Here is a 12500-nt window from a genome sequence, read left to right as displayed (position 1 = left end):
TAGAAAAAGAAGCTTTGAAAAGACGATGCTGTGCCTCGTCTCTCGAATTGATCCGAGGGAAAGCTTTCGCAATGCTGCCTTCTTCTCCCCACTCCTGCAATGCGGAAGCCGTACTGTTCTACTCCCAAGGTTACGCCCGCCTTTCAAGGTCACCGTACTTGTTTTTTCTTTCTCTCTGTCTCTCTCGCTCTCTCTCTCTCTCTCTCTTTCTCTATCGGTGATCTTCATGACCTTTGTCAAATTTTTCTCACCACTTCACGATTCTTTAATTCTCTTTTTCTCACAAACTTTCGATAGCTTTTTATTATTTATTTATTTATTTTTTGGCATTTATTTATTTATTTGTTTATTTGTTTGTTTGTTTTTGTCTTCTTTTTCTTCATCGTCTTTGTAGATCTTATGAAATCGATCGAAATCAAGAAATGAGAGTAATACGCTCGAGTAAGAGGGCAGGTGCATTTTTGCAGGTGATTCTTCGGTGCAGCTGCTGTTTTGTCCGACGATAAAAATTTCGAAGGATCGAGAAAATACGAGTTAAAATTTATATATATATATATATACTCATGTGTATATATTTTTTGTTTTTCTAAATTTCATCGAAAAATATACAGATAATTAGAATTTGTCTTCTCTATCTGTGTCTCTTTTTCTCTCGTACGATTAAAGATCTCTCGTTATATATTTTTATTATTTTAAATACGTGACCACGTAGCAAGATGAAAGCTTCAATATATATATATATATCTTCATGTATGTATATATGTGTATTAGTGTACACGGTGTGTACACTCTATCAATTTGTATTCTTTTGATTGCAGTTTGCAAGCACGGCACGTCAGCTTTATCTCCGTTCTTCTCGGAGCATACGAATACGCACGCCACATTGTACTTGTTTACCGTCGATAAATATTCATAAATCTGCATTTTATTGAAATTTAAATATCGTCCGATATTTCAACGTTTAAATGTCATATAGGTGTATATATATATATATTTTTGTTTTTCCTATTTCATAGATAGACATTTTTGCTTTATCAAAATGTAAAGATGCGAAGATGTCTCTTAAAAAAAAAGAAAAAAAAAAACAAATGGAGGATATAAAAAAAAAATATATGTATATATATCATCGTCCTTCGTTCTTCGTCCTTTCTTATAGAATTAAAAGAAAGACATAACCAATCCGACCAAAGCCATTAGCTTTATTATCGATCATTAAATCGATTTCTGTTCGTCGTTCGTGTTACGTTACGTCTATACTAATACACTCGTGGTGTGTTTGAAATTAGAACGAACCTAATATGTTTCAAACCTTTCAAGTGCAAATCGTGCTTGTTTCCTCGCTACACACACACACACACACACACACACACACACACACACACACACATACTTCCTAATGCAATAGCAAATAACTATACAATGATAATTTCTATTCTCACAATTCTTTTTCAAACAAGAAAATTTCGTAACAACCATGATTCAATAACTCCAATGATTACTCATCTATATCAAAAATGAACATAATTAATTCCAACAATAATAAAAAAAAAAAAACTACGTGCTACAATCGACGAGTTATTGAATTATATTGAAAAATATATTAGAAAAAGAAAAAAAAAATAGAAGAAAAAATATATACGAAGAAGAAGAAGAAGAAGAAGAAGAAGAAGAAGAAGAATGCGTTAAGAGATACGATAAAAGCAAAGACTACTCTACACGGTTTCAAAGTCCGTGTTTTAATCGTCGACGATATCACTAACTTGACTATTTAAAAATATCGTTGTTTTCTTGTCCAACGAACGTAGTGCTCGACCTAAGTAACTCTTCTTGGAGAGTTAAAGGAAAATGAAAAAAAAAAAAAAAAAAAAAGAAAGAAAAATAGGGAAAAGAAAGAAAAAGGGAGAAAAAGGAAGAAGGAAACAGAAAAAAAAAGATAATAAAAGAGAGTGAAAAAGATCGTTTGACTGTGTGAAAAGGGTGACGGAAGAAAGAAAGGTACGACGACCGTCGAAAAGGTTCAACGCACTCTCTCTTTCTCTTTCTTTCTCTCCTTCTTTCTGTCTGTCTGTCTCTCCCTCTCTCTCTCCCTCTATCTTTCTCTTTCTTTCTCTCTCTCTTTTTCTCTCCCTCTCTCTTTGCTGAGCATCACGGAAGCGAAGCCACGAATTTCGAGTGGAACGACCCTGAATCGCATATATATGGGATATGCATCGAAGGCTGCACGCTCTAATTCCGGCTTACTCAGCCGGTTCGATCGTTTTCTTCCTTATGGCACGCGACAAATTTTTTTTCTTTTTTCTTTTTCATTTCTAATAGGTACTACGTTTTACTCGATCGTTCGTTTTTAATACGAAGAGAAAGACGAAAAAGAAGTAAAAAAAAAAAAAAAAAGAAAAAAAGAAATAAAAAAGAAATTAATGAAAGGAACAAGAAATGCGATATCTCTGTATGCATTTTTTTTTTCACGAAAGATAATTTTTCTTTTTTTTTTTTTTTTTTTTACGAATCCCACGTCGTCAGAAATATTGATCATTATAGTGTATTATAGTATAAGAAAAGAGAAGAAGCAATATCGGAATAAAAATATGATATTGATTTTCTTTCTTCCTTTTTGTCTATGAGTTTTTAAAAATAAAAAATTTTTTCATTTTTTTAATGTGATGTTAAGGATCTATATATAATATCTATGTATATAATATATATATATATATATATGATTTTTAAATGAAATACGAAGAAATATTTTCTGAATGGATATATTCGATAATAACTCGAATTTCTTTTCGATACGACGTGATTTGAAAAAAAATTTCCCGTAGAGCGAAAGACCCTATTGATCCTCCCCTACTCGTTCCATATTTCATCATCATTGAGAGAGTACTAACTCATAGCTTTTGCGTGCATTCGAGCATCCACCACGATACTTTCTTCCACGAAAACGGATCAGGATGCTCGACGTTATAACGATACGTGTAATATTCTATATATGTATCTATACATGTGTGCATGTGTGATTACATAGTGTGTGAATGTGTGTGTGTGTGTAGTCACGTATGTATTTCCTCTAAATCTAAATCTCCTTTGACATAAATCCATTTGCAAGTGTTAATCCGACAGATATTAATACCATATATGTGTGTGTACACATACACACACGTATATATATATATATATATATATATATATATATATACATATTTTTATTTTTATTTTATTTTTCAACAAAAAAGATTTGAATTATATCAAAGTATTTTTTTTAAGTGTTAATCCGACAGAAATTAATACCGCATGAGCGTGTTGCGTATACACGCTTTTAAATATATATATATATATATATATATATTTTTGTATTTCATTTCTCAATAGAAAAAATCTGAATTATATGGAAATAAATATCTCTTTCTTTCTTATCACAAACTATTCGATAACTCTTAAAAATTTCCTTTCTTTCTTTCTCCTTTTTTTTTTTTTGTAAACGAGTGAAGTCATTTAAAAAAAAAAAAAAAGATAGATATAAAGCCCTGGTGGTGATCTCGAGATTTACGATATGTTGTGTGATTGAAAAGCAATTTCTCATTCCCTCTTCAAATTCAAAATTATTTTATCAAGTTCGTTGACTCGTTCTATCTCTGTCCGTCTGCCTGTCTGTCTGTCTGCCGGTGTGTCTGCTTGTCCGTCTGGACAATAGTACCAACATGAATTCGTATTGCTAGAATTGTCGAAAATGGAATTGGTCATCGAACGAAAGCGAAGGTAGATCGAGAGAACCGGATGACCACTAGCAGTTTGTGGTATATGGAGAGATACCATAGCCTGTCCCCCTTCTCCCATTCTCTCTCTCTCTCTCTCTCTCTCTCTCTCTCTCTTTCTCTCTCTCTCTTTCTCTCTCTCTCTTTCTCTCTCTCTCTTTCTCTCTCTAGCAATGAAATCGAACCGCCATAAACCTGCTAATTTGCAGGAGTAATAATTATTTCGTTGGTCGACGAATCACTGTTAATAGACATCGATTTCGGTGTTATAGGTTGCTCTCTCTCTTTCTCTCTATCTCTCTCTTTGTATATATGTGATTTTCCTCGATTATTATCGATCGTATTTCTGTGGTACCTCTTCATTATCAAACAGAGATTGGATCATATATCTGGGAATAATATAGTCAGTTCTTTCGAAATAAATTAATCTCCGTTATTACTCACTTCATTCTTTAACATAATATCTTATTCTCTTTCTGTCAAGGAAGTAGATAATCGTGATAATGAATATTTAAACTCATTGATTATTGTTGATTGATATAAATGAATTATTATTATCGTATTTATCATTTTTCTTTTTTTTTTATATATTTCAGGGCTGTCACGGATCCGAGGGATGGTAGGAGAGTGGCCTTAAAGAAACTGCCGAATGTCTTTCAAAGTCTCGTCAGCAGCAAACGCGTTTTCAGGGAACTTAAGATGCTCTGTTTCTTCAAACACGAAAACGTGAGTTTCTAATATATACATATATCCACACGTTATAGATATAGAACAATCGAATAGTAGTATAATATTATCGTTTATCGTTTCTTTCTAAAATTAAAGGTATAAGAAAGATCGAGGGTATAGGTATACATAGTACAAGAAGAAATAGAAAGTAAAACTTTCTATATGTTGTATTTGGTATGAGAAAGACAAGGAAAAAAAAAAAAAAAAGAAAAAGATAAAAAAGGGGAATCAGTAGGAAGACCTCCTCTTTAGGAGGAGGTCGCGTTTGTTCGTTCCTTCACGTTTCCCGTGATCATAATCTCTCTCTTTCCGTTGAGTTACCGAGTCGAGCTACTCGAGAGTACTGCGCCACGAAAGTACATTTATTTTTCAAAGAGTTTGGATTTTTAAAGTATCATGAGAGTAGTGAGTAGGTATACCTACCCGTTTCGACACATACACACACACGCACGCACGCACGCATACACACACATTGTGTCCCTCTTTTTATCTGTATATATCGAATATATATGTGTATATATGCATATGTGTGTTTGTGTGCGTGTGTATATATATATATATATATATATATATATATATATATGTTCGAGTTTCATTCGAAGAAACTTTCTTCAAAGGCATCAAAACCCTTAACTCTTCGAGTGGCTGCTCTCGTAAATGCTATGTTTGTGTATGTACTCGAGTCGATCCTTTTTCTTGGATTATCCGCTGTCGGCACACTCTACTATCTTCTTTCTCTCTCTCTCTCTCTCTTTCTTTTCCTCTCTTTCTCTTCATCTCTTCGATGTTTCTTCTCTTACATTGTATTGCCAATACCGAAAGTTTAGTTTAGCCGTTCTATATTTCCTGATTTCCCAACGATTAGCTTCGATTTTATCTTCCCTTTTAAATGTCTATACCCCCATTCTCGTTCAACTCACTTCTCTCATCTCCATCATTTTTTTTTTATTTTTTTATTTTATACAAGTCAATTGTCAATCACGTTAGAATATTTGTTTATAAGATTGTCACTGTTATCGATAATAAGTTTTTCTCGTAATATTATAGATCGTAATATACTTCATTCGTATAACTCGTTTTTTTTTTCTCTTACTTCAGACGAATATAGAATAGAACGAATATGTGTTTAATTTCTCTTCTTCCATCTTTCTTAATTCGTCGTTCGTCATTTTTCTTTTCCTTTTATTTTTCAGGTTCTCTCGGCCCTGGATATCTTGCAACCGCCGCATCTCGACTTCTTCCAAGAAATGTATCCTTTTTTTTCTTTTTTTCCATCTTATCTATATATATATATATATATATATATATATATATATATATGATTGTATGTGTGTATATATATATATATATGTATATATATACGGAGGACAAATTTTTGAGAAGTAAAAGGTAATATTTGACTCTCTTTTTAATCTTTTATCGTTTCGTCGTTCGTTGTTTCATTGAGCAGAAAGAAAAAAAAAAGAAACATACCAAACAAACAAACAAACAAACAAACAGAACAAAATAAAAAGAAAAACTGCAAACGAAGAAAAGGACGTGGAAAATTTGCAGAACGTTGGAATGTGCGAAGGAAGTATCGCTACTACGTAAATTATTTTCGTGTGGGAGTTCATCCGCGTCGAATAGAATTCCAAACGATCGATGTACATACGTATATGCACGCACGCATGCACGCATGCTTGCATGCATGCATGCATGCATATATACATACATACATACATACATATATAGATAGTTAGATAGATAGATAGATAGTGAATAATAACGATCCGATATCCCTACCGTAGTAATACGTTTCTACTGCGTACTAATATGTATGTAGTAATCGGATACACTGCATCCTGTGTGTTGGCTTGCTCGCCATAATTATTTTACTCGAAGAGAAGTAGATGGGTTAACAATACGCCGATGTGATCCATACGAGCAGATTTAATCGACGTGGAGAGAGGTATGGGTTAAGGTAGAGGGAGGGGGAAGGGAACGGAGGGGAGGGAGGTAACGAAGCTACGTCTAATCACTCGTACGAAGTTCGCGTTACCAAACTTCTTCAACGAAAGTTTTGTTGCTTCTCGGAGATCATGACGATAACGAACGATCGAATCTATCGTCTATATCTTCTCTTTCTTCTTTCTTCAACAAAAAAAAAAAAAAAAAGAAAGAAAGAAAGAAAGAAAAAAAAAATGGACGGAAGAAAAACCATTTTTCCCATCGAGAGAGAATTATAAATTAATTTCTCGACAAAATTAATTACAAACGATCGAAACCGATATTTTTTTCTTTTCTCCTTCAAATTACACTTTCTTTCGTTGGAAATTATCTACGTTCTCGCAATCGTCGAATTTATTTACATGAAAAATGAACGTTCGAGTTTGATGGGTAATGATGGTGTTCGGAGACGTAAGATTTTATAAATGTAAAGATGAATTAATGGATATAATTTTTATAAAAGCAATTTTCAAATTTCCGAATTAATTCGATTAAATATTTAATGTCTGTTTACTCGATTAACCGTATTTCAATACGTATTATATCGAATAACGTATTATCAATTTGTCTCTTACTTCGATAATTATTATTTAAGTTTTCATCGATTAAAGTCTTTAGAAACGATCATCGAGGTTTCCTCGAAGTAACTTCACGGTTCTGTAACATTGAAAATATATGCTTAATTATCGAATTTTTGATCCGTGCGATCGATCGATCGATCTATTCCATCGATCAAGAAGAAGCCGATCAGTTTCTAAAGAACGGGATCAAAGCAATCGCTCTTAAAGTTAATCTCGGTCGTGCCTATCCGATAAATCAGTTCAATCTTCTCTCTCTCTTTCTCTTTCTTTCTCTCTCTTTCTCTCTCTATAGAAAGAGAAAGAGAGAGAGAGATACATATATAGATACACATCTCTTTCTCTTTCATATTCTGTTGTGGACCTCCTTGCAACAACGTAAATCATCATTAGTAATGCCGGTTATTATGCTTTGCAGCATCTTCTTCTTCTTCTTCTTCTTCTTCTTCTTCTTCTTCTTTTTATTCTTCACTATATCTATATCTCCCTCTTCTTTTCTTTTTTTTTCTTTCCTTATCTCATCTCATAGATTACGTAGTTCATACACGAGTCAATAGAATTATTCACTCGGAATCTCCTCTTATCCATTTTCTCTCTCTATTCAAAACAATAATAATTCTATCTTTCCGAGATTATTTCTTACTCGCACTTTTTTCGATTTTTATATTTTCATCGAATAATCGTTGTTGAGCGTTAGTGTCTCTTTCTCTCTCTCTCTCTCTCTCTCTCTCTCTCTCTCTCTCTCTCTCTCTCTCTCTCTCTCTCTCTCTCTCTCTCTCTCTCTCTCTCTCTCTCTTTTCTTTTCTTTTCTTTTCTTTTTTAAGATCGATAAATAGAGATTAATACGCGCAGTCGTTCGATCATTCTTTTTATCGAATCTTATTTTCTACATACATTTTTCTTCTTTTTCTTTCTTTATTCTTCCAATTTTATTACAGTTAATATATTGACGATTAAAAGGTGTTGACTAAATCATTTATATATTTGATTCGTTTTTAAACTTTGTTTATGTATCAATTGAATTTTTATTTGAATCGAATGTATCTATTCTAGAGATTAGAATACATACATACATACATACATACATACATACATATTTATTTATAAATAAGTAGAGTTTGATATATATTAATATATATTTATATATATATATATATATATATATATATATATATATATATAGGTATGTCAAAATATGGAGATTAGATTTTCTGCTTTGAAATTTGCCGCTGGCATCGACCACAGAAGTAACTAGGAACTTAACCGATAAAGCTACCGGTTGATTTCTAATTAAGGAACCACTCAGGATCAGGGCGTAGAGTTGCGTCCTCGTCACCACAGCCGGCGGAAACCGCAGAGCGAGAGAGAGCGAATGAGAGTGAGTGAGAGAGAGAGAGAGAGAGAGAGAGGGAAATAGGGAGGGAGAGATAGGGGGCGGAAGCTTCGTTGAATTCTAACACTGCTTACGAAGGACGTTCTCTCCTCCTATCGCTATGAATATACCATGAACGTTGGCTAGATGCGTTGAATCCGCTACTGGCATTAGGCTGATCATAATCACGGATTATTAATGCAACCTGTTCGAAGAGTAATAGACCTACGACACGGTGTTGCACCCCCGATAACTCTCCTAGATTCTACTTTGTCTAATCATTCGTACCGAGTTTGCGATACCACACTTCGACGAAATTGTTGCTTCTCCAAGATCATGACGATCGTGATGATGATGATGATAATTATGATGTTGATAATATTGATAATGATGATGATGATGATGATGATGACGACGATATGATTAGATCTTCGTGTTACAATTGACCGGTCGACGAATCGGTCTATCGATCGATTATGATCGATTATTATTCTCTTTTGTTATCTGATTTATAGAACGCATATCTACTAGTTTTTTTTCTTCTTTTTTTCTTTTCTTTTTTTTTTTTGCAATGCAATCTCTTTAATTGTGAGATTTATAATTGGGCGGAATATTTTTTTTTATCTTTTATTTATTGGTTTTTTTTTTCTACGTTCAAAAGAGAGTGAGTTGTGGGAGGTGGGAGGAGGGGGATTATTCATATTGGATCAATCTATTTGGAGAAAAAGAAAAGATTGATTTATTTTCGCGATTAAGTTACGTCGGTTATTCATCAACGAATCGATTTATGGTTCTTCGCAATCTATCCAAGATAATAATAATAATAATAATAATAATAATAATAATAATAATAAAAAAAGAAGAAGAAGGAAGGAAGGACTAATATTACGATAAAATTTATATCTTCTGACGTTATTAGGACACACGATATTATACTTGAGTAATTAATAGACCCGCATAGATATGGATGTACCCGTATCATCGAGAATATTGATATCGATTGTAATGAATTCTGGATACGCCTCTTGTTTTATCGTCTTTTCTTCTTATACGTATTACGATATAACGTTGAGAGTGAACTTGAGTATAAAAAGTGTATTATGAATCCAAACGAATCTCTATTGTTCTAATCAACAATTCTTTTTTCTTTTTCTTCTTCCTCTCTCTCTCTCTCTCTTTTTTTTATGTAACATCGTTTGCAATCGCGGAGATGATAATTACTTTTTTTTTCTTTTTCTTTAAATAAACACGTTATCGTTTTTCAGTGATAATGTATATATATATCGTTTCTAATAATATCGAGTTAAACGTAAATTGAAATTTATCGCTGATGTAACAATTACCGGATATCAAGAAGATATTCAGATATCGACTAAATAAAATAATAATATCAGTTTAAATCTAATAAACTGAAACTACGTGTATATAGGATGAATAATGAAACGATTATAAATATCAAAATGATTACACACACACACACACACACACACACACACACACACACACACACACACACACACACACACACATTAACTAAGTAAAATAATTCCCGATTTAAATGGAATATAGACGTATTATACGATGAAACGCAATCTGCGAAATATATATATTACGCGTGTATGCTATATCTATTAAGAGATGGGCAAGAGTCGGCACATGCTTCTGGTACGAATGAGGAAACACAGAAATCGCCAAGTGCAAGCCGATATGGAGGCCGAAGAGAGCTTCTATAAATAAATCTAGGATCGATGATGACAGCCCATAGGGAAAGGATAGAAGAAGACTGTGTGTACGCGAGTCTGAGAAATAGAAATATGGAGGATACACGGTAAACGTGAGAATTGGAAGTTTTAGTAATAGTGAACGTGGAATTAGAACGAGAATACAAGTAGAAATAGTTACAAGTAGTAGTAGATTAGTAATAGTAATAATAGTAGTAGTAGTAGTAGTAGTAGTAGTAGTAGTAGCTAGAGAAAGTCAGAAGTATACGTAGGTAAGAAAAAGGAACTAAAAGTACGAAATAGAAGAAGTATAAGAAGCCAAGAAGAAGTAAACGAAGTAGACGAACTGAAACAAGTACAAGTAGAAAAAGAATTAGAAAAAAAAAGAAGATGGTCTGTATCTCTTTCTTTTCTTTTCTTTTTTTTTTTGTCTAATTCGATGAAAGCTTACAACTTTGAACGTGAAAGCTATGTCGGAAACTAAGAGAAAGAGAGAGAAAGAGAGATAGATATTATAATTGGAACACGGAAATCGCACGTGACTCTCGCATTAGCTTGGTATCGCACGCCTACAAAGAATAAGAGGAGAAAGAGGAGGAGGAGGAGGAGGAGGAGGGCCAGTTTTACCTCCTCCTCGAGTAGCAGCATACAGCGTCCGGCTCGAACGAGCTCGACCGGATGCGGGGAGAAGCTTTATGGTGTTTCCGAAAGGCAAATGAGATAGAAAGGGTCTGATGCTTGTTTTACGTCCGCTTGTATACATATTCCACTCTGACGTTAGCAGTACTTCTCTTTTATCGTTCATTCCACACTTTCTTTTTCTTCTTTCACTTTTTTTTTTCTTTCTTTCTGTTTTCTCTCTCTCTCTCTCTCTCTCTCTCTCTCTCTTTTTTTTTATACTGCTAATACAACAATTCGTCTTATTAATCAAAAGCACTTTCAAAGACTCGATGATCATCAATTCTCTCGACGTTAACATATTTTTATTGGATAGGTATACGTACACAAGGGGTTACTTTAAGAGAAGTGATTTTTCTAAGTGATCTTTTTCTTTTTTTCTTTTCTTTTTTTTTTTTTTTTCTTCTTCTTTTACGATTTATTATATTTTCTTTTCAAGAATTTTACTTTCCAAATATCCTTTAGTTTGAAGTGTTCGATCTCGTTGTTCGATCTGATATCCTGCGAACGTTAAAGAAAGATTCTTCTCTGAGAAATAGAAAACCTCCGGAACGAGTAATTTTATTCACAGTTCAGAGTCACTTGTCCTACGTATATTTTTAAAATTTGTTATTAACTCCTTACAAGTTTATTATATCAATTTCTTCTTCTTTTCTTTTCGTATCAGTAATAGAGATTACATAATGTCTCCGAATAGAAAGAAATAATTCGTTTAATTAATTTTTAACGAAATTTGATTTTTCCTTGTTGCTCGCGTTTCTTAGATTATAACAAAAGCTTTTTAATTATGAAAAAGAGAGAGAGAGAGAGAGAGAGAGAAAGAGATAGAAAGGAAGATAAGGGAAGATAAATTAATATCGTTTTTAGCAAATTGAAAATTTCTTAAAATAAAGATAAAAGCTTTACATTATAAAACAAATCTTTTTGAAGCATCGAAGAAAATAAGGCGAGGCTTTTCTTCGGTCGATTAAACCGCTTCTCTCTCTCTCTCTCTCTCTCTCTCTCTCTCTCTCTTTCTCTCTCTCTCTCTCTCTCTCTCTTCTCTTATTTCTCAAATAAATATCCCTCATAAAGCCGACAGGGTGCAACGAGCGAATTTTATATCGCCTATGGCGAGCACATCGCGTGCCTACAGCCATTCAACTTCTTCCTTTACATTTTTTCTCTCCCCTTTTCTTTTTCTTTTTTTTTTTTTTTCTTTTCGTTTCTTTTTTCCACTCGACTGCGCTGTATACTTGACTATGCTAATCGCTCTATTCACTTCTTTAAATGATCAGTAATTGATAAATGACAGAATTTATACGCATAGTAACGATCCGACTTTATCCGTCGAATCATCAGATTATTTTATTTTATTTTATTTTTATTTATGTATTCTTTTACTATGAAGAAAAAAGAATATATATAAAAAAAAAAAAAAAAAAAAGAAAGAAAATTAAACGAAAGGAAAAACAAATCATCCACGCAACAATTTTGCATCGTGCACGTTTCTATTATCGTCGAAAAATTTTTGTCGAGGATAAAGTAAGAAAAAGAAAAAAGAATAATGTAAACATTAAAAAAAAAAAAAAGAAAGAAATAGAATGACTTTTCTAATAAATTAAAATCGCTCTGTGGTAAAAACGCGATATTGTGTCAAACGACGTCGTTGTTATAGATCGTAGAAAATAGAACGAATGGGATA

The 12500-nt window shown here is 33.0% G+C and overlaps 1 protein-coding gene across 3 annotated transcripts in view; it reads left to right on the top strand.

Annotated features, from left to right (window-relative positions):
- The window catches only part of LOC122633414 (serine/threonine-protein kinase NLK), a 98984-nt gene that overhangs the window by 52696 nt on the left and 33788 nt on the right, over positions 1–12500 (top strand). For all 3 annotated transcript variants that reach the window (XM_043821255.1, XM_043821254.1, XM_043821256.1), the window contains exons 2-3: positions 4346–4475; positions 5672–5727. In XM_043821255.1, the coding sequence (XP_043677190.1) occupies positions 4346–4475; positions 5672–5727 (186 nt within the window). The remainder of the gene's footprint in view (positions 1–4345; positions 4476–5671; positions 5728–12500) is intronic.

This window comes from Vespula pensylvanica, chromosome 12 (genome assembly GCF_014466175.1).
Source record: "Vespula pensylvanica isolate Volc-1 chromosome 12, ASM1446617v1, whole genome shotgun sequence".
NCBI classification, from domain to species: Eukaryota; Metazoa; Arthropoda; class Insecta; order Hymenoptera; family Vespidae; genus Vespula; species Vespula pensylvanica.
This window is presented reverse-complemented; position numbering and strand designations above follow the sequence as displayed.